General features: G+C 38.6%; 1 protein-coding gene across 1 annotated transcript in view; it reads left to right on the top strand.

Annotated features, from left to right (window-relative positions):
• Positions 1 to 19,463, top strand: part of MED13L (mediator complex subunit 13L) — a gene marked incomplete at its 5' end in the record, with an annotated part of 179,169 nt that extends 159,706 nt beyond the window's left edge. Inside the window, 9 exons of the mRNA XM_082007756.1 lie at positions 2,299 to 2,487; positions 5,329 to 5,552; positions 6,010 to 6,152; positions 7,910 to 8,068; positions 9,079 to 9,255; positions 11,493 to 11,647; positions 14,942 to 15,103; positions 17,232 to 17,344; positions 18,565 to 19,463. Coding sequence (XP_081863882.1) covers positions 2,299 to 2,487; positions 5,329 to 5,552; positions 6,010 to 6,152; positions 7,910 to 8,068; positions 9,079 to 9,255; positions 11,493 to 11,647; positions 14,942 to 15,103; positions 17,232 to 17,344; positions 18,565 to 18,697 — 1,455 coding nt within the window. The 3' untranslated portion in view covers positions 18,698 to 19,463. The remainder of the gene's footprint in view (positions 1 to 2,298; positions 2,488 to 5,328; positions 5,553 to 6,009; positions 6,153 to 7,909; positions 8,069 to 9,078; positions 9,256 to 11,492; positions 11,648 to 14,941; positions 15,104 to 17,231; positions 17,345 to 18,564) is intronic.
• Between the last annotated feature and the right edge of the window lie 3,319 nt (positions 19,464 to 22,782).

Below are 22,782 nucleotides of genomic sequence, written 5' to 3'. Positions count from 1 at the left end.
TAATAGTAGTTGCTTACTGTGGAATTACTTAGGAATTGAATTTGTGTAGTCAGAAGCAGAGCTTGGCCTACTGCCCAGACTGCCTGCATTTTGCCATGCCTCCTCCTCTTTCACAGTGGCTCAGTCTAAATAAATGGAGGGGAATGGGAGGCCAGAGATTAGAAGCTATGCATGTATGCGTGCCACACATGCAAGAGCAGCATGTGTACGATTTCTGTATACCTTATTCACATATGCTCAACTTGGCTTAAAAATATTGTAATTTAAATGATAAAAAAAAAAAACCAAACAGAATTAGAAGTTATTCTAGTGTCTGAAATTGGCACGGAAAACGTGTCATTTTTGGTAATCTTGACCTCCTCATTCCCTGAAACGATGGGGGAAACTGTCACCAAAGTATTTTGGACTTGGGGATGAACTGAAAATCAGATTCACAACTTCGTATTGTGGTAGACTGCAGGCAATTTAATTGATTCACACCTGAAAATACTAAAAATAAAATAGCCACTGATATCGCAATGTCTGAAATAGAAGAACATGTGAACTGTACATTGAAATTGTATCTTGGTCTGCAGAAGACAAGTAATGGGCTTACCAACCCTTTCTAAGTACCGTTTACTTTCTGGGCACTTACTGTTTGTTTCTAAAAATATGTGGCATTTTGCCAGTTTAAGTGAAAATAGTAGACGGTTTTCTCGAAGTACAGAATAACAGGATATAGTTATCAGCACAATATTCTCACAGCTGTACAACAGTGTGCACAAATATACAGTTACTTCAAAATAAATCAAACCCAAATGGTTACAGATTTATTACAATTCATACGTAGAGTGAAAAAGCCCAGCTTCTGGAATTCTTGGATAAGGAAGTTGTCTTTTAAAAACACGTAGTCGCATTTAGGAAGTAGAATATGCTGCTGAAGTTGCAATGCTTCAAGCAAGAACCATAGAGTAGTTAAAAAGTTTGTGATACTTACGTTTTATTACTGCTGAAAGTATTTGTTAAAAGAATCTGCTTGGGTCTCTCAATTTGTATTGACAGTTTCTGTGCTCTCACTGTTCAAAAGGAAAGAGTTTCCACAGCCATGTGTAAGACATTTCTCAACAGTACATTAAAAAAAAATTAGTTTACAGGGATTCAATTCTGATTTTTAAAAGGATTTGAACTGAAAATATTATTTTTGTTATGCTTTGTTTAATTCTGAAGGAATGTTGTGCCATTTCTCCTTCCTGCTCTTCTTCTAAACCTCATAGGCAAATCTTACCATAATTCTGTTTCTTGCTGGTTGAACTTGTAAATTTAAGTATCTTGCTTCACAGTACTTTCTGCAATAAATAAAACTCAAGAACAGTATAAGATTGCTGAGGTTCCACTCTTCACTAAGTTGAAGAGGAGAAACAACCCTGTAAATCATTATAATAGAATCTTAATCCTGCTTTCTAGAATCTTCTTTAAGAATGACACCTTAGTGCTGATTCCCACATGAACAGCAAACAAATACTAATTGCAACCACAAACTGTAGAACCAAACTTGCCTAAATACACAGTTCAGAACACCGAGACTATATAGTGAAGTCTACCTGCAAATGAAAATGTTGATCAGAAAAACAGTTTAAAAAAAAATAGGTGTGTTTGAATACTGGTGTTTGGTTTTAGACTGAGGATTTTAAAAAACTAAAATGAAAACTACCCCTGAGTTTTAGGGTATTGCTTTTAAAAGCCACTAGTAGTTATGACTGGTGGCATACTTTGATAAATGTAATTAATTATCATTATTACAATATACAATTCCCAAATTGTAGTATGCGTGAGAAAGTGAACTTAATAAAAATAAGACTTGACTGGGGAAAATAATCTGTTCTTTTTGTGTAGCTGATTGGGTATCTCATTCAGTGGTGTTTGTATCAGCAACCACAATTGATTTGAGTTTCTAGTAAGCTGTGTTTGTCAGCTATTATTGCTGTATTGTAGTACCATTCAGTTATTGTTGCCCTATAAGAAGACTCTTCTGTTGGGCTGGACAGTGGGCATCCTAGCTTTCTGAGAAATTCTGCAACCTAAAATATATCATCATGGAAACAGCAGTTTTGTGTTGGGGAATACAGTTGCTGAATGCTGTGGCCACTCGTGCAGAAGGGCAGTAGCCCTGGTGGGAAGCTACAGATACTGTAATGCAAATAATTGAGTACCACATACAAAGTGTCACGGTTGTTAAATGACTAATGAACGCGTGAATCCGGTTTGATATTCTCTTTGAAGACTTTCAATCACATTTTATTGTTTACGTGAATTATATAGATTGTGCCTTGCCAGTACATGCTGCAGACAATGAAGGATGAACAGGTTTTCTACATTCAGCACTTGAAGTCCTTGGCATTTTCCGTGTACTGCCAATGCAGGAGGCCATTGCCCACACAGATTCACATCAAGTCTCTCACAGGCTTTGGGCCAGCTGCCAGCATTGAGATGACCCTCAAAAATCCTGAGGTTAGTATTGGTGTCAAGAAAATGAAGGCCTGCTAATAAACTGTAACTGCTTTTCTCAAATACCAAAAAAAGAGCAGAGAAAATATTTTCAGGGGTAGTTTTTCAAGGTGTAGAAGACAATGATAATATAAAGGGAAAAGGTAAGGTAATAGTAAATAGAAAGTAGTAAGAAAAACGTCAGACCACTTGCTTTCAAAACATTGTAAGCTTCTAGTTTTAAGTCATAAAGTAAAAGGTTAATTTAAAGTTCAGTGTGAAAGAAGAGAAAATGTATGCCTTTACTTGGGATTTTGAGACCTTTTGTAGTTTAGTCTATAGTACTCTTACAAGAAAGTGTTTATATCCAACCTTATATACATCTGTATATGCATAGATACGAAATAAGTCCTGTGCCTAATTACAGATACTATATTAATTGCCTGAGGTAATAGAGAAATTCCCCTATCTCAGTAGGCTTATCTTTCATCTGTTTTTTAAACTGTAAATACTCAAGCCCTGTTTCTGGAATTTCAGGGATTTCAAAAGAAGAATCCATCCTACTTTCCATGAATGTTTTTCATTCCTTGAAAGATAACGATGACTGTTATTTAGATTTAATGGAACAACTGAACACTTAAACGCTTATCTTGGGATAAAGGCATACTTGCTAGGGTTTAAAAACCTAGTTTCAAAATCATCATAAAACCAACCTATCAGCACATTTCATTACTCACGTAAAACTATAAGCTCTCACTGAAAATTTCTAAAAGGAGTATCACCCCAGGTGTTTCCTCTTCACATTCTCTCCTCGTGCTTCCCTCAAAAAGGTATCTGTTCACCGGGGTGGTTTTTGCAGCAAGTTACAACAGTTGTACTTCAAGCTAGTTAGGTGTAAGGGGAAGAGCAATAAACTTGCAAGACCCCTGCAAGCCTCTCCCTCCCTTTAGTTAATGTTCCTGCACTGTTGCCAGGGTGGCATACCTGGCATAAGTGGCATAAGGAGAAATATGATAGCCCTTAATGTCTCTAAGAACACCGTAACTTTACCTCTAAGCTGATTAACTTGCACTTCGCATTTCCTGAAGAGACAAAAGAGTCCAAAAAAAGGGCAGATGTTTTCATGAGCTGCTTGCATTTAGCATTCTTAATCCATCAGATGTCTACTTCTTCCATTTTATATGCCTTTGCTATCGATCTGCACTGCAGACTTCCAGACTTTGCGTGAAAAATACCCTGACTATTCCTAAGTTACTGAGCCAGTCTCGTCAGGCCCATCATGTTTTTTCTTCAGAGAGGAGTTTGATGGGTTTGGGGCTGACCATCTGGAAAGCAGCTTTGCAGAAGGCCTGGAGGTTCTGTTGGACAAGTTGAATGTGAGCCTGCAATGTGCCCTGGCAGCAAAGCAAGCCAACAGCAGACAGGGCTGCCTTAGGAAGGGTGCTGACAATAGAGCAAGGGAGGAGATTATTGTCTTCTCAGCATTGGTGAAGCCTCACCTGGAATGTACTGCATCTGGTTCTTGGGCTCCTCAGTACAAGAGGCACAGACATACCAGAGCAAATCCAGCAAAGGGCCACAAAGGTGATTAAGGGACAGGAGCACCTGACAAGGGAGGAGATGCCGAGAGTGCTGCAGTTGTCCAGCCAGGAGGGCTCTGATAAATGTGTATATAAACACCTGATGGGAGGGAGTATAGAAGATGGAGCTGGGCTCTTCTTGGTGGTATCCAGTGACGGGACAAGAGGCAGGGGGGACAAATTGAAATACAAGAAATTCTGTTTAAATGAAAAAAGCACAAGAAAATCTTTTTACTGTAGGAGTGACTGAACACTAGAACTAGTTGCCCCGGCAGGCTGACCATCTCCATCATTGGAGACGCTCAATATCCAGTATTTTTATGTCCAGTGATGGAGATATTCAGAGTCCTGTGCAACCTGCTCTAATTGACCATGCTTTGAGCAGGAAGATTGGACTGTATGATCAGACGTCCCTTCCAGTCTCAGCCTCTTGTGATTTTATGATTTTTAATTTTTTTTTTTTTAAATAACAGATGGATTTAATAACATGCTACGGTCAAGACTCTGCAGGAGGACTGCACATGTATTATTTACAATACTAATTTGCTTCTGCTTATCATTAAATGGTGTTGAATGGCCTTGATTTCTTACAACCTTTTACAGGTTATGGGGTGAGGGGTAGTTTGTTTCTTCAAGAGAAGCACTATCGCGTGTACGGCAGCTTTAATGAATTAGTTCAGTTCTGATTTGAAAACCAAAGTATTTCTGAAATTAATCTGTGAGCTACAAGACTTAAAGAATTTCTGACATCATGCCTGTTGTTCATGAAAACGTTTTTATACTTGATACTTTTTAACATTTTTATTAGGCATGTTACACCTAACATCTATATAGAAAACAGTACATGAAGTTTGAGCTCCACTCGAGTCCTTGGTACCTCACATCAGATCATGCTGTCCGTTGTTCTGTAGGTAGTGTGTGAATGGACAGAGGTGAGCAGATGGCATCCATTTTAGCAAAAGGATATACAGAATAACAGGTTTAATCTCCTGACTGTTTCAGAGATTGGTATCACCTTGTCCAAAGGCTATTTTCATACCTTAGTTTCCCTGTATATAAAAAGAAATATTTAGGTAAGTTTTGAAGTGCATCAGTTTTAACGAGCAGAAATGAGTTGTCTATAACCACCCTTTTGCCAACACCTCTCTTGACTATGAGGGCCTTGAATTTATTTATTGTTTCAAACTCAAATTTTTCTGTACTTGCTGCCAATCTGTGTTTGTGTGTTTCTTGCATTAAATAGTTTTTGATATACCCGCTGCTGATTGTGTTGACTTTATTGCAGAGGCCCAGCCCAATCCAACTATACTCGCCTCCGTTCATATTGGCACCCATCAAGGACAAACAGACAGAGCTGGGAGAAACATTTGGAGAGGCCAATCAGAAATACAACGTGCTTTTTGTTGGATATTGTTTGTCTCACGATCAGCGTTGGCTTCTGGCATCCTGCACTGACCTTCATGGTGAATTATTGGAAACCTGCATAGTTAATATTGATTTACCAAACAGGTAGAAATCTTTATTTTTTGATGCCATATCTAGGCCGATAGTTGTCGTCCCTCACTCCTATCAGTTTCTTGCACCTCCCTTCTGTCGACACTTCCTGCCGATGTGATTGTGATAATGTTACACTGATAACATTTCACTTGCCACTTTTGTAACTTTATAACTGCAGAGGAAAAACATTACTGTGTCACACTTTTTTTACAAATGCTGCCTACAAATCTTAGCTTTGAGAACAAGTGGTGTGTTGCTCAGCATATTGACACATCTTGCATGTCACTGCAATAATAGCGCTGAAAGCAGACACGTAGTTGTTCTGCTGCTTGTTAGTAAAGGGTAAGTTAAGCACTCCACAGAACTAAGAACTCCTGTAGAGCAGTAAAGCAATGAAATATTGATACAGAAATCTGAATATTGTACTCGATTCTCTTTTTACATTATTTTTTCCTTCCTTAACTTCCAGGTCACGGAGGAGCAAGCTGTCTGCACGTAAAATTGGTCTGCAGAAGCTATGGGAATGGTGCGTTGGTATTGTACAGATGACATCACTGCCTTGGAGAGTTGTCATCGGGCGGCTCGGTCGCCTAGGCCACGGGGAGTTAAAAGGTATGAAATGTCAGTGCTGTCACTACCTGTGGTTTTGGAACGGAGACATGGCTTTAGCATGCAAGGCAGAATGACTTACAGGATGGATCACGAACCTTTAAAACCAGAAAATCGGTTATCCTACCCTGGCACTGAATTTTTGTATTTGTCTGCTTACACCATTTGCTTGTTTACACACTGTTTTACATTACTCCTTCATGTCTTGTACATGTTGTGTAGATTAACTAATGTTTGCACAGTGTATTTCCAAGTGGAAGTCACGTGTTTCATCACTTGTTAGAGAAAGATCTGAACAATAGTTATTCTGTCACAGAAATAGAAACAGGATTCAATTCCAATTCCTAAACATAAACTCAACAAACAAAAAATAATTGCAAAAATGTAACTGAACAAAAAAAATTTTTTTTTTCTGTGGTACAAAAAACTAACTGATAATCAGTGTTAACCAGCAGTGAGGTACTTTCTGCAGCCTGCAAAGAATTCCCAAGATTTAGCATTCCTAACAGCTCTGTGAGAACTTAAAGGGAGCTCAGGTGTGTTTTAGATATAGGTGCCTTAATCCAACAAGGGCAGGGACTGCCTTGCTTCACTTCAACAGTGATTTTTCTCACTAACTTAAATACACGCCTTCAGCATCTTTTCTTCCATTTCTAATGGCTGTGGCCACTATTCAGCTTTTGTTCGGTGACTGATAAGGAGAAAATGGGATTCTGAAAGTGCGCTTTCATTCTTCTCCCATCTCCTGAGTTGGAACATGAAGATAAATTAGACAGGAGGATAAAGATATTAATGAGTTGCCCTTTTACATGAATAACTGAAGAAGACGTGGATTCCTCCGGTTAGTTTATTGTAAATATACAAAATATCGCGTATTTTCCTGTCTCTGTATTGCATGAGATGGGGAAAAAATGAAAACCAGTGCACAATAAATAACAGTTCAGTCTGAAAGCACAAAGAAATACTTAGGGAGCGGGGGGAAGCAGTAATGAAATGCCTTCCCCTGTACAGCATGTACAGGGAAGAAGAGCTGTTGCCTGCCCTGGCAGGGGAATTTGGTATCCATCACACACACAGGAGTTAAATGGAATGAAGGCAGGAAAACAGATTAAGAACTCACTTCCTCTGTTTGGACACATAATGTCATTTAAATGGCTAAATTCAGTTTCTTGAATGTATATCTGCACCTTCACTGAAATGTACTGTGTTTAGTGTAGTTTACTCATAACAAAGTTTTACAAAATTTCTCTGATGGCGAATGTGTGAATTCAAATCTCTTTGCTTATGTTTCAAGTATTCTGATTATGCAGCATATTACGTGAAAACAGATGTCCTTTTTGAAAAAAGAATTGGTGCAGGTCAGGAAAAGATTTGTATGTAAATAAAGACATAAAAAAAAAATCTTTAAAAAAAGAATCCCTATAGGTTGCCCTGTTTCACATCAGTTAAGTACCTCCTCATACCTTACAGGTAGAATGAAAGACTCCTCCTTAAAGAAACACATCATCTGCAGTGATTTGTCAGAGTAAAGCAGTTAGCTCATAGGCAAACCAACAAACTACCGCAGGATAAAATACTCTGCAGTCCCTGCTGGAATACCCAGTTTGTAGAGTCACACACCTTGTTTGCATGGGGAGGCAGTCCAGAATAGGACACTGTTAAAAGAAATGCAAAGCTTTAGTCATATTTTGCTATTTTCAAGTGAGCGCTGGCTATTTCAGAACTCCAGTATGTTCTATCATGATGTTCATTCATTTCAGACTGGAGTATCCTCCTTGGGGAATGTTCCCTGCAGACAATCAGCAAACAGCTAAAGGAGGTGTGCCGCATGTGTGGCATCTCGTCAGCAGACTCTCCTTCTATCCTCAGTGCCTGCTTAGTTGCCATGGAGCCACAGGGGTCATTTGTGGTGATGCCAGGTAAATTTTATCCAGCTATTTAAATGCCAGTGAAACTTTTCTTCCTTATATAAGCACATTAATTTTGGGAGACTTTCGAGTCCAACAAGATGACCTTGAGTAGCATGGCTGAATGTGGTAGAAAATAGGTTGAGCCAGCAGAGTCCCCCAGAACACCACGAGGAGATGGGAGTGTAGGCTCCTGGGGGGAAGGTTACTGTATGCCACTGTCCAGCTGACGACCTCTTCCTTGGGGAGGTCATGTTTTCAGGTAGAGCAGTTCTCGTTGGCTGACATGTGATGTAGATGCCCTCATGCCAGGAGGACTGCAGTCACTGACAGAGGCTACAGTGTGAAAGAGTAGGAGTCTACGTAAATGGGAGTAAGGATATGCCTACTTGCCTTTTCATATGCCTAAGTTATTTAGCGAGTACCGTTATAAGCAGCAGTCCACAGAGTTAAGTTGAAATAACATTAAATTTTGAGGTTCTCTTTACTTCTTGTATTATGTAAGCACCTACTTTTTAATGTACATGGTGACATATCCTTACAAACTACTCTGGCTTTTTAGTTTAGAAATAAAAGATTAGTACACAGAACAGAATTAAGCAAGCTTGAAAATTACTCATCACGTTGAATGATTTTCAAAGCCGTGTTTTTGTAACGTGATAAAATAGATGTCAAGTTATGCTGTTTTCATGCCAACCAAAGTAGGGTATATTGCATAATTACACAGATGTGTGTGTCAAAAATAAATTTAACTTGCTTATTTAACAAGTAAGTCTTTGATTAAGGGGCAGCAGAACGAAAGGAAAGGTGGGGCATTGTATGGGGGAATTCACATAGCTAAACATTATCTAGAACTTGTGATCTTAATTTCAAGCTCTTCTGGTAATTTATTCTTTTTAAGATAAGAACCTTTAAACACTTGCATTAGCTTGCAAATCCAGATTAGAAATTAATTGAACACAGAACATATATTTTGAAGATGATGCAAATTAACGTCTCTGCCGTTGCTTCTGTTCTGGAAGATGCTGTCACTATGGGATCAGTATTTGGCCGGAGTACTGCGCTGAATCTGCAGTCGTCTCAGCTGAATACCCCTCAGGATGCTTCCTGTACACACATCCTGGTTTTCCCAACCTCTGCTACTATCCAGGTAGCACCAGCGAATTACCCCAATGAGGATGGATTCAGCCCTACTAACGGTGAGTGAGCACGTGTCCAGTGTGAGAGGTGGAGTACTCGGCAGCCTGTTCAGGTCAAGCAGAGCTGTACCAGTCATGAGCAAAAACTGAGAGGACTGATGTTCTCCCGCAGACCCCACAGCACGCTGATTTAATTTAAAGAGAATAAGGCTGTCCTTTACAGTTACAGGGTAATACACTATGTTTTTCTGAACTGTGTTTTCCAATAATCGTACTGATTTATTCCAAAAGTGATACTGACCAATCAATATGCAAAATGGCACAGACTATAAAACACTTTTTCTTGTTGTTGTGACTTAATCAGGCCAACTTGATTTTTATAGGAGTGGTTTGCTTCATGCTTGTGAGGAAGGAGGCACTTGTTTTAGAATTTTTAGAATCTTCTGTAAAGAAGGCAAAACAGACCAACCTGAGAATTCTTCACATTAGCAGTATGCTTTTTCAAGCGTATATAACCCTACAGTTTGTCTCTGCAAGACACTGGTTAATACTTTGTATCAAATAAGGATTTTCCTAATGGTTTTGCCGTAAATCCTTAAAAATGATTGTAGAATAATTTAAACCAAGAGTAACTATGGACATTTACAATAGTAATATTTTACAAAGGGGGAAGTTAACAGTGTAGAGAGGAAAAAAGGCACACTATTTTTAATGAAAGGGTCTGCTTTGATCTGTTCCTCCTGGAATTTCAGTGGGCCTCACAGAAGGGAAGTTACCCCTCTAATACTTTAGCAGCTGTCCTTTCCAGGCGCCCGAATCCTGACTGAACGCTGTGCTGACAAATATTTAACCTGCATTAACCTGCCCTTTAGTGCTTCAGATGCTAATTAGAATCAGGTACAAGAACTGGCGTTTTCCAAAATGGTGTTAAATTTAATTTTCTTAACTCTGTTCTACTTAATGATTAAACTGCTTCCTATGCTATTAGCCATCTCATTTATGCTCTGGAAGCTAAGCAGAGCATGACATTAGTTCTGTTTTGTTTACTGAGGTTGTAGGACAGAAGTTAATAAACTAAGTTAATTCACTGCTCTTGCAATCCAGTATTTCTCTTCAGAAGATGAAGAAAAACAACCACCTGCCCATTTCAATGCTAGGACTTCAGGTGAAATTAGTTCAAGACACAAATGTTCTTTTCTATTTTCATGCAGAGTAAATTCTTCTTTTACAAGATAAATTAATTATTACAATATGTAGAAATGTATGACTCCTAAATAGGGCTCCATGTGCTTTAGTATAAATTTGGCTGCAATTCTAATTAATCCAGTTAATTCAGACTGCTCTCACTGTCCCTTTCTGTCCCCTAAAATGTACTTTAAATGTCATTATAGTTTAAACACCTTTGCCTGCTGAGAAATCTGGGTAAGGAGAAAAACCCTATTGTGATGCTTGTAATTTTTTGCTATGTGTTTATAACATCTTAGCTTTCCATCATGTAAATTACTCGTGGTATCATAACTTGCATTTCAAATCACTGAGTAATGGAATGTACTTCTCATAGAATGCAAACATGTTTTCACTGTATCTTCATGCCCTTCCCACATATTAAACATAAACCAGATAAAAATAGCAAGTTATGATGATACAACTGCATTTAATTTCTGAGATAAAAGTAAAAAATTAAAAGCTCTGTTGTAGGCAGATCCTGGTGCAATATTTGAAATAATCATGAAAGTATATTGCATGTGAGTGTGGAGCAGGCCTTGCTGCCCTTACAGATTCTGTGAGCAATTGCCTTGAAGCTGCTAGAACTGCTCCCAGGATATTTTGAGCTAACGTGCCAAAACGCTGGTGTGCAGCACTAGACGCCTGAAGAGCAGCACCTGCTGAGAGTAACGTTACGGGGGTTTCTTTAATGTATTTCAAGTATTTTGTTAATGGATTTCTGTGGCCAACTGCAGAGAGCTGTCATTTTTTCTCTTACAAAGTTCAATTTGGATTTTTATTAAGCTGGTATGACAGGATTTTTGTTCACTCTGTGACCATTGTTAAACTTCATGATTTCAGTAGATGTCTGCCAACTTTTCCTTTCAAGTCTGTGCAGTTGCAGGCAAGGTACTAAGAAGGATTGAACAGTAAAGTGTTTATCTCTACTTTCATCTGTCTCAAGTGTATGTGAAAAAAAACAAAACCAGGAATGATCATAAATGAAAGGGAATGGTAATAAATTACAAAAATTGCTTGACAGAAATGAGTGCAGCACATTGGAAATTACTTTTCTGTCTTTTCCTTTTCAGATGACATGTTTGACCTCCCATTCCCAGATGACATGGACAATGACATTAGAATTTTAATAACAGGGAATCTTCACTCTTCACCAAATTCCTCCCCAGTTCCTTCCCCTGGATCACCATCTGGGATTGGAGTGGGATCTCACTTCCAGCATAGTAGGGTAAGGCTGTAGCATTTAGGGCATATGCTACTTAAAATAAAACACAAAAAAGACCCAAATCCTCCAACAATTTTTTTTTTCTTTTAGATTCTCAAACATAATTAGGTCAACAGCAAGCAGAAATTAATGTTAAAATTGAAGGTGCTGGTTAAATACTATTGTAGAAGATGCCTCTGCCTTGACTATTTACATCTCTAAAGTTAATTGTTAGTGTACAAGATAACTGAGAGGACGAGAGAAGGAGGAGAGAGAAGCTTTATTTTCATGTGCCAGAGCCACATCTAATGACCCTGTACAAATTTAATTTGTACTTATCCATTTTTTTTCTGGAAAATCATATGGAATGTCCCTGGCACAAAGTGACAAGTCTGTGAGAGAAAGGGAGATACGACAGCTCTGTTCACAAGAATTTCTAGGGGAGGCAAGAAGGGCGATAATTCTCCTCATAATAAAACCCTACCCTTGGAAACTCCGCAGGTGCTGGATGTTTATGCAAATGCTGTTTCCTTAGAAAAAATTAGCCCAGAGCACATAGTGTTTGTAAGTTATTTTTGTTTGAAGTGGCTTTTATAAAGTTGGTTCCAACACCAGTGATTACTTAAAATGCAAATTATTTTTGGTAATTCGAGGTATTTTTTTGAATCAGCTTTAGCATAATTTGGATCATGTTTGAGGGAACTCTTTTACTTCTACATTTAATTGTGTAACAGACTTAGCTGTACTCTTAAATTGGTTTCCATCACAAGTATGGAGAAGTTTGACACCTCATAATTTCCTGTGGAGAAGTTTTGTTTTAGAAATAGTACATTTAAAGCAGTAGCGTATTACTTCTTTACTAAATAATACAGTATTTTATTAAAGAAACAGGCTAACTTTTATAGAAGAAACAGATAACCCGATGCATTTAGAAGTTCTGGTTTAGTGATGTATAATAATTGAAGCAACTGGCTCTGGATTTGTGACTATCGCTGGTGGCTTGAAACAGTCTCATCAAGAGAAACTATAAATCTGGTATGAAAGGAAGTACAGGATAAATACTTCAGGGAGGTATGTGTACAGCTAAGAGATTTGCCCGAGAATGATGCTACTCATTCAGCCTCTGTAACAATGCAGTGCATTTTCCTAAATGTGAATAAGATGTTTAAGAAAAGAATTTGCACTCCCTGAAAATGACTAACTAACTAGTGTTACTTTCACCACCTGGAAGGAAAAAGTCCTGCCTGGATTTTCCTTGTAATCTCTGCAAAATGCTTCAATGGTCAGTTTAATACAGCCTGTGGGTGAGAAATTCTGCATCAGCCACAAAAATGCTAATACTGTATTTTATGATCTCAGTACGCAACCACCTTACCTTATGTTAATACTGCAACCCCCTTTTCAAAGGCTAAATAACGGCACGTTGCTGTCACTTGGTTATTTCAAGCTGGTGTGTGGGCAAATGAAGAGCGTTAAATTCTGTTACTAAATGCTCCAGCCATTGATCATAACTCCTCACCCATTACAGTTTCCTTCTCTTACCTAGTTCATTCAACAACCTCTATTCTGTACCACTTCTAGAAATGCATTTACAAAACTTACTCTCAACGGAACTCCATCCAAGTGGCTTAAGAACAGCACTGAAAGGTTAATGACCAAAGAGGTTAGAGCCCTGGACAAGCCATTTCTAGATGAACCTGTCATAGTAATTCAGTTTAACCATTAACAAGGTCCTAGTAATTGATGTGTAATTTTTGGTTTTAAAAAAGCAACAGCGTGTGATCATTACCTTGTGGGTCGAGGAAGGTCAGGCCTTCGTCCATGTAACCCATAATTGATTGCTGCAGTTTAGCAGTGTAAGTCCTGATTGCTCAGCAGCCAGTTTCAAGGTTTGCTGTTGGGCTTTCCGAGTGCCCACAGCCAGGTGAGCTGCAGCCTTCTCCAAGCTTTACGGACTGTTTAACTTTCTTTGATTCCTTATCAAGATACTACCGTTGGAGAAAGACCTGCTCGAAGGACTAGCAGTGAAGGCTTTGCGATTAAGCCGGTTTCTATGCGGTGGAATCTTTTTTTTTTTTTTTTTTTTTAAGCTATTGACTAAAATATGTTTATGGATTAAATGAACTGCTATCCCAGTTCTTCTGGGATAACTTACAAGCACAAATACTTCACAGGCATCTTTTGGGTTTTTCCTCTATGAAATAAAAGCAAAATAATAAAGGGCATTTAAAAAAAAAAACCAAATGCGTTTAAAACAGGAGTGTACTCGACTGCATTCGAGAATGGAATGGCAGTCACCCTTTCTGATACCTAAGGAGACATTTAGGTATGGCAGGTTTGGTAACGTCGTTCACGATAGATAAGGGTATGTATATATACGCACGCACAGGATGAGGTAAGCAAGCTCACACCAAGTGTTCCTCTTCAACCCCCCAGATATGGAAGGTTCATCTAGGTTTTACTCTACAGAAATAGAATCACAAACAGATATGCTGACAGGCAGTGATGCAAAGTTTGATTAAATTAGCTCTACAGATGGTTTCTCGTCGTTTAACTCTCCTCTCCAAATAACTGTTTGGTCCATATATAAGAATAAGTAACTAATACTCCAAAAGTACAGAACATAAGTAAATGAATAACTGATATAAATTGAAAAGCAGGACAGCTTTTCCCTCCCCTCCCCCCCACTTCACCTCTGCTTGGTAGTACAAACATAAACAAAGCATAGTGTCTTCTGTCCAAGCATCCATAGCAAGGTATAGCAACTGTAGCATTTTTTTCTAAGCCACCAATGTAACTAGCTGAAAAAGCAAATACAGCCGAGCCTATGAAGATGTGGATATTCTCTGTTCTTCCATATTTAAGTGTGGAAGGCTTCCTACTCTAGCTGAAGTCAGGCAGATCTGCAGTACAAACTGCTGGTTTTGATATGTATAGGAAGAGCCTATGAGGCTTTATGAACTTAAGTTCAACACTCTTCTACTCCCTGCATGCACACAAGAAGCCCTTCAGATTCATAGCCAGAGCCCAGTACCTCTGAGTTGCCCTGTAGCGTCAGGTTCCATGTGTACTCGGTTCGGTTTAGGAGGTTAATGTTGCTGTTTGGGAATCCAAAGTGATTCTGGAACATAAGCCTGGAGAACCCAACTACAGGGCAAAAAGACAACTTTGACCAAGATTCATGAATGACTAACGGGTAGCTCATTAATAACAAGACAGAAGTGGATTGACGACTGAGTAATTGGGAAACAGAATTAATGTTATTGTGGGATGTAATGACATAAATCAACAAGCCTGCCTTTTCAACTCTTCTTTCAGAGCCAAGGGGAACGTCTCCTTTCCAGAGAAGCCCCTGAGGAACTGAAGCAGCAACCTCTTGCTCTTGGATACTTCGTATCAACTGCCAAAGCTGAGAATCTTCCACAGTGGTTCTGGTCATCCTGTCCTCAGGCACAAAACCAGTGTCCCCTCTTCCTGAAGGTCTGTCTTGGTATCCTTTCACAGGGGAAGGAGCAGAAGAACTGTTTTTGTATCCTATGAATTTTCTTTGAAAATGTTGGCTTTGCATATTACACAACTGTGACAATACTGGAAAGGGAAATAAAATTTTAGGTTTAAGTTTACTTAAGATAGCTGGCTATTAAAACTTAATTCTCTGTTCCTAAAGCCCTTGCCTGAAAATGGAATAGTTGTCAGCTTCTAACTACAGAATCATCAAAGCTGTACCCGGTATTACAGAAGCGTCCCAATTTTCATTTTCAGTCAGCCTAAAACAGGAAGGATGTACCTTCTATTCTGACATAATCCAGTTATGAGACATAGATTAAAAATTAGAAAGGAGAGTAGCACCTCCAGATAGAGCATTTACTATCCATTTCTGTTTCCCTAGTTGTAAAAGTTGCACAGTGGAGTCTGTAGTGTCAGAGTGAACCTGATACCTTCCACTCCAGAATGGCTAGTGCTTGCGAGATGTATACAGCAGAATTGGTTCAACTACCCGAAACTCACTGATTGATCCCTGTAGTGTGTCATGCAGCTTCTTATTTGAATGAATAAAAAAAAAAAGTGAACTAGTGAGCATGGAAAGGTAAAAAAATCTGCCTTGAATAGCATCACATAACTATCTGAGCAAACAACATATAGAATAATAAAGATAGTACTACTTACTTTACCCACTCCCAGCTTAATTTAATAAACACTAAAAATATTTTTGCAAGTCTCTTAACTAAATTCCCTCATCCATGTCTATCAGGCAATTATCAAGGTAGAAGTGTTCGGTATTTCTCAATCCTTTCCTCGTGCAAAAAAAAAAAGCTGTTTTAGGAGTGATGTTAACAGTGACTTGCAGTCAGCATGACAGGCTTTATATTCAGTATAGCACCTCCACCAGCAAAGTACTGGACCTTATTCTTTACACTCTGCACTCTTAGTGGATAGATTTCCCTGAAGTATGTGCTTTTCTTTAAGCCTACAGAATGGAGATCTCAAAATAATGTGAAAAATAAGCCACCATGTTTTTGGAGCTAGAGACGAAGTTTTATGCAAAACTTAAAACTACCTTTTTTTGTGAATGAGTAATCCAAAGACTATGTTTCAGTTCCAGCAGTAAAAATGTAGTCAGCAGAGCTCCAGGCAACTTTGTGAATTCCTTCCGTAAGCTTACACTAGATTTGTACTAGAGGGAAAGAGCCACCACCCTTCCCTACATGCCCCCCCCAGCCCAACACAATTGCTCTCTCAGATCTAGGCTGAATTAAATGTTTAATTTGACTTGGAACATACTGTTTTGGTTTGGACAATTCTTAATGAAAGCAAGGGGCTGAATTCATGCAGTAACTTGTATACCATTCAGTGAGCAGGGGCTGCTGTCTCCATTATGCTCCACAGCGCTGCAATTAGGAAACTTGTATGGCATGTGAGGCATACAGATTCAATTCATCTTTGCCTGATTTGGATTAAGTATTTTTGAGCTAAAGTATTTCACTTCTAATGTGCGTGCCATAATTGCAGGAGTATAAATTAGAGGTTTTGCCTCGGCAGGCTGTGTGGCGTATTAGGCTACCCACTTGAAAGGCTTACATGGTTGCTGTGCCCCCAGCACACGATCGATATGAAATCCCTTTCCTACTCCTGTATAAACTACTGCACGAGCCTTGCTCCAGAGGAAAGATGAGACAGACAGAGAAAGTGTAACAGCAGAGAGCAGGACAAAGGCTGCAGGGAGCGTTCTGGTTCGACACCCCGCTTCTGTGCGGTGCCCTGCGATGGGTCTCCTCCTGGGACAGCTTGAAGAATCCAAATGCTTTGTTACCAAAATACCAAAAGAAACACTGACACATCCCGCGTGTTTCCCCTAATCACTTCTTCCATGACTAAAATTAAGAACAGAATTCATCGCTTTTTTTTAAAGATACTTGATTCCAGTCAAAAAGAGAAGTCACGTTATTCAGAAATGTAATCATTATGAAATCAATCATTATGGTGTGTTCGACTAAGAATTGCCAACTTCCCATGCTGTCCTGAGACAATTCAGAATGTAGTAGTTCACTGTGAATCTTTGGAAGTACTTGCCATGTGAAGAGTTAATTTCTGTTTTTCCTTTACACAGGCCTCATTACATCACCATATCTCGGTAGCCCAGACAGATGAGCTTCTACCTGCCAGGAATTCTCAGCGAGTCCCTCACCCCCTTGACTCTAAAACTACATCAGATGTCTTGAGGTAATGCCTTTCAGGTTTTGCATTTCCTCCCTAAGGCTACGGGGTCTGTGCTCTGAAATTTCTTTTCAACCTGGCAAAATTACTTCGTAGCTTTATCATCAGCTTATAACTCTATACTATGCCCTCCATGTCTGTCTCAGAGCAGCAGGCAACTCATATTACAGCTGTTACCTCCACCACCGAAGAGCAGGACTTTGAGGGTTACTTCATCAATTTTCCATACTGGTATACAAAACTACATAAAGAAAACTTACAAAGAGCTTTGCCTTACCAAGTGGACACCAAAACAAACAAAAGCTTGGTTTGCCTCCCAAAGATAGTTCTGTTTAGCTGGTAGTCTACTCTGGACTGTGTCAACAATTATTTTTATTCACTAAACCAAATTCATTTATAGACTGAGGTAAAAGTACTCTCCTGATACCAGTATCTTATGAATTGGGATATAAAGGAGACGTTCTTCCTGAATTAGTAGAGGGTTGAGTATCGTACGGTACCTTTGCCTCCATCCCACCTGTTAGGGACTGAAAAAAGATCTGTTTTACGAGACAGCAGGCAGGGTGGAACACACCAGTGAACAAACACGTACATTTCTCCAAGTAGAGAGTATGAGTAGGAAACCTGAAGAACAATCTAAGCTAAGAAAATTTGTGGTGTTTGTAGTATTCTAAAAGACCTGAGTTTGCATCCTCTTAGAGAACTGAGCTGTCACAGCTGTCCAGAGGTACTACTGTCTTTCTTTTGAGTAGAAGGATGATGCAATGCACAGGGAAGGAAGGAGATACAAGAGAGACAAGTTACAACATGAGAAATCACATACAGGATCGCACAGAAAGTGTGATCAAATACTGGCACAGGTTGCCCAGAGAGGCTGTGGAACCTCCATCCTTAGAGGTGTTCAAGGATTGGAATACAGTGGTGGACTCCTTCCAACCTAAGTTACTCTACAATTCCGTAACGTCTGCTGTGTGCTGGGGAGGGCCTGCATTCAGATAGCTTGCTTCAAGTGCAAAGATATTAAAACTAAAAATTGGTGCTCCCCTGCTGCCCCGTTTCAGTGAGCTTCCCACTTTGCCACCAGCAAATAATACAGCCAGGCAGTCCTGGTGACATTGCATCTCCAGGAGAAACAGGAGATAAGTTTAAGTAATCTTCTAGAAATGATAAGAAGGAAAGGAGAGAACAATTCCAGTTTAATTTCTCTCTGCATTTCTCTTCTGCAGGTTCGTTTTGGAGCAGTACAATGCACTGTCCTGGCTTACGTGTAACCCTGCCACTCAGGATCGCAGCTCCTGCCTTCCTGTCCACTTTGTGGTGCTCACTCAATTGTACAATGCCATCATGAATATACTTTAATAGATAGAAAAGCACTTGTTCTTCTGGCTTATTCTCCCCTCAACCTGAGAAACGTGCCACAGTCTGCAAAGATCATGATTTTGCTTCTCTTCAGACCGGTCCTGTGCTGTGCTTCTGTTCCTCCAAAAGCACATGTGAATTCTGCAGTGTTCAAAACTAAACTACCCATTAACATCTCTGGCAGCTTCAGTCCAAAATCTGGGAACATCCAAGAACAGTGAACACAAAGTAACCTCAAGCCAGTGTTAGTTTGGTGGCCCAGTAACTACTGGTCAGTGTGATTATTTTTTTTTTTAATTTTTTTTTTTTTTTAAGGAAGACTGCAGTATCTTTTTGCATTAGGAACTCTGATAAACAACCAAGAGCAGTTTCAGCCCTGCAAGTAAAAATACCTTGTAGTGACCAGTTTGGGTTGTCCAAAACGTATTTTGTTGTTTGACCATCATAAACTGGGACTTTGCAGGAGAAAAAAAACCCCACAAACAACAAACCAACCCACACAGTTGTAGTCTCGTATAAATATTGGAGTTTTCTGTCTACCTGGAGTTCCTGTCAGAGTGGATTGGGATGAATGCATGCATTTGTTACCTGTCCATGTAGATATGAATGGTCTGGAGATACTTTATTTATTTTTAGGTTTGGGGAGGGGAGGGATTAAATTATAAAGGACCAGGAACAGTAGAATATCTTAAAAATCCAGCTCCGTTCCACTGTAGGGTTATTTATCTACATACCTCTCACTCTTCTGACCTAGAAATCAAAAATGAAGCTAATAACAATCAAAGTCCAAGCTGGGAAGGGCAGCGTATTCTGGTAAGGATCTACTTGTGTTTTAAGGAATTCTCACCTGCATTTAGCCTGGTTAAAGCACGAAATGGCCAGTGTTTCATGAAGGATAACACTACCTAATGGAAGAAGAGTGAGAGAGAGGTAGGGAGGAAAAATACTTTAAAGCCCAATGTAAGGGTAAATGGAAAGTGGTAAATTAATCTATTGTAGAGCTATGATTGAAATATATTTCCAGTAAATTTAGTGATGCTAGAAAACTATTTACTGAAACCCAGGTCGCCCTTTAATTTTGGGCGGACTCGTCCATGTACATATCCAAAAATACGGTTTTTGTTTACACTAAATCAGTTACAAATCTGGTGTATTTTTTCTGACTATAGGAATATTATTTCAAAGAAATAATTTTTAAAAATTATATCATTAAATTAGTACTTGAAGTTTTACCACTGTGGTGGAAAAGTTACTTTGTTTAGTAAAATGATTGCCATTTTAAAGGTTAATGGCTAATTGAAGTATTTTTATGACTCCTTCATTCCAGGCTTCAAGGGGTTTATATTTAAACTCCGTTTTCTAATGTTTGTTGTTGCACTGTGCAGCAGGCATGGACTGCCTTATGTGAGGGGTCGGGCACTTTGATCAGGCTGTGTGACCTAGTTATCTATCTGTGGAGAAAAAACTACAAATTTTAAAGTTCTTCCAAAAGACTTTCATGTTCTGGTTAAAAAAAATGAAATTCTATGATTTTAAAAAGTATTTTTCTTGAGATAATGTAACATTTAAAACAAATTATATAAAATAAAAAAAAAATTGCTTGTGTAATGAGAAGGTGAAGTCAGAGAAGTAACCTGTAAATGGATTATTTCATTCTCTGCACCAAACCTCCCGTGTGGGTATCCTCTTTGCAATGTATAGGTTAAAAAAAAAAAAAAAAATCTGATATCAAACCATTTGTATCTAATGTGTACAGTGTAAAATTGACTTTAAAAATATTGCAGTACTATTTTTTCTTAATCAGAAAAGAAAATTCTCAAGGCCTTTTGAAGAGCATAAAAAGATGAAGATTGTAAACTTGTATAAAAAAAATTTAACTTGGGGAGGAAAAAATGTAAAGTAGACATTTGTAATCTTTTACCATTTGGGGGTTATTTGTTCCCAGGATTCATCTGAACTTTGGATTATTATTTTGTTTGTTGTTTTTAAATGGGCCGTTTTTATCCAGGGGCGTTTCTTCCCCAGAAACCTGGTTCTAAGCAAAAATTAAAAATAAAAAAAGGGCAGCAAGGAGTAGTTTTCATCTGGTGTCTTTTATTTAATTTTTTAAGTTAAGAGAAGCTGGTGACATATTTATACGTTTTTGTGCAAAATAAATGAATGGCAATAGATTTTAAAGAAAAATCTTATGTACTTCAGTGTGAAAAGTTCTGTATAATATTTCCCTTAAATATGCATTATTTTACTTGTGAGTTTTTTACTGAATTAATCTGAAATGTACAAGCCCTGGCTTTCCTACAGAGTGAAGAAAGTTATTTTATTTTTTTTTTTTATTTCTAACTTTGGAAATTCATGCCTAAATCAGAATTATTATTACAGTTGTTTGAGCTAAAGGGAGAGGGAGGGGGTGGGGAATGTCCAGCATGCTTGTATGTATATTTCAGAACCTTTTTTAAATGTAAAAGCTGTACATTTCTGGGGAGTTCTGAATTTCTTTTTGGTTTTTGTTTTGTTTTGGTTTGGTTTTTTTCCTCTGAGCATTTTGCAGTGAGCTTCTTTTATATATAGCCGACAATTTGAAAGAAAACAAAAAAAAATGTGAAGTTCATTTTAAATCTACAGTATATCGCTGGTACAATACACTAAAAAAAGACTTTGATAAAAAGAAACAATAATAATAAAGACCTCCATTTTAAATGTCATTCATATATACCTTGTGGATGAGAGCTATATACTTTTACACACTTTTTTAGATGAATAAATTATTGAATTACTGAAACTGTTGGTGGAGTTTTATTCTTATGAGTATTTTCTTTAACTGTTAAGTTTTAGCATTCTAGAGAAGGAGGGCTTGCATTACAAGGTATAGATTCCATGTGATATGAATATAACTGAAATTAATTTAAAGGCTCTGTAATATTTATTTACTTTAGACACACTCATGGCTGCCTCCCCTGAATTAGCCCAGTGCCTGCCTGCCTTTTCGATTTGCTGCATGTTGATGAAGCTATAGCTTTGTCGGGCTCCCTTTCACAGTAATAAGGTTCATGAAAACGTAGAAGGGTTCACACTGCAACAATGTGTTTCTTTAAAATTGGAATCAAAGCAAAGTAGAACTGTCATTCTATTTAAAATCATGTCTGTTGTGAGAGGAAATTTGGTGCCACTGATGTAAATGCCAAGATGAGCAGATTGAAATCTCTGCCAAGTAGGGTGGGTGGAAGTCACCTGGGATAAACTGGTGAGCCATGAGCCGTAGTAGCTTTACATTAGCAACTCTAATCACAGGAGCTTCATCAATCACAGATGAAACTTCTCTGTATACAGCAGGTAAGTCTTTAATAGGAGATTTCAATGGCATATCAAAGTCTTGTAACCTCCTCCCCCTGCGGCAGGATTACAGACAGGATAACTGAAGTGCAGTCGGCCCCAGGTGAAAGAGGAATACGAAACCGGATCTGCCTCTTCAGGTTGCTCAGAGCAGATGTACAATCTCTATCCCGGACAAGCTGAGGACTCAGCTGGGCACATCCTCAAGCAGCCTGATGGAATTATACCTGCTTTGACCGAGGGCTTGGTTGGACTGTTAGATTTCAGGAGGTCCTCTCAAACCAAGATATTCTGTACTGAGCAGGTTCATTTCTGAACACAGACGTGCAAAAAAATGATAATAACTAGGCCCCAAGCCTTTCCACAGTGCTACACCTTAAGAAGCTCTGACACAAAACCGGAGGTCTATTTTGCCTTCATCTCCCATACCAATAGTTCTGGAAGAACTTAAAACACCATGTTCAGATAATAAATAATTTTCTGTACTTAAAAGAAGTGACAAATCTGTGATGTCCCTAAGTGTATTTTAAATACCATATCCCTTGCTTTACTCTTAAATAAGAAAAAACAAAAGCAAGCTACAACCTTGCCTCTTCCTTTCTTTCCAGCTGTAACTACACCATCAGCTATGGTTAGCCTGCGCTGCTGGTGGGAGCCATCTATTTTCAGCACTGGTGACTGGGTCTACAGAAACTCAATTTGACAAAATGCTTTTAGAACTGATCTTTGTAGCATGCTCTCTTGCAGAGTATACT

This window comes from Phaethon aethereus, assembly GCF_964289735.1.
Source record: "Phaethon aethereus genome assembly, chromosome: 17".
Classification (NCBI taxonomy): domain Eukaryota; kingdom Metazoa; phylum Chordata; class Aves; order Phaethontiformes; family Phaethontidae; genus Phaethon; species Phaethon aethereus.
This window is presented reverse-complemented; position numbering and strand designations above follow the sequence as displayed.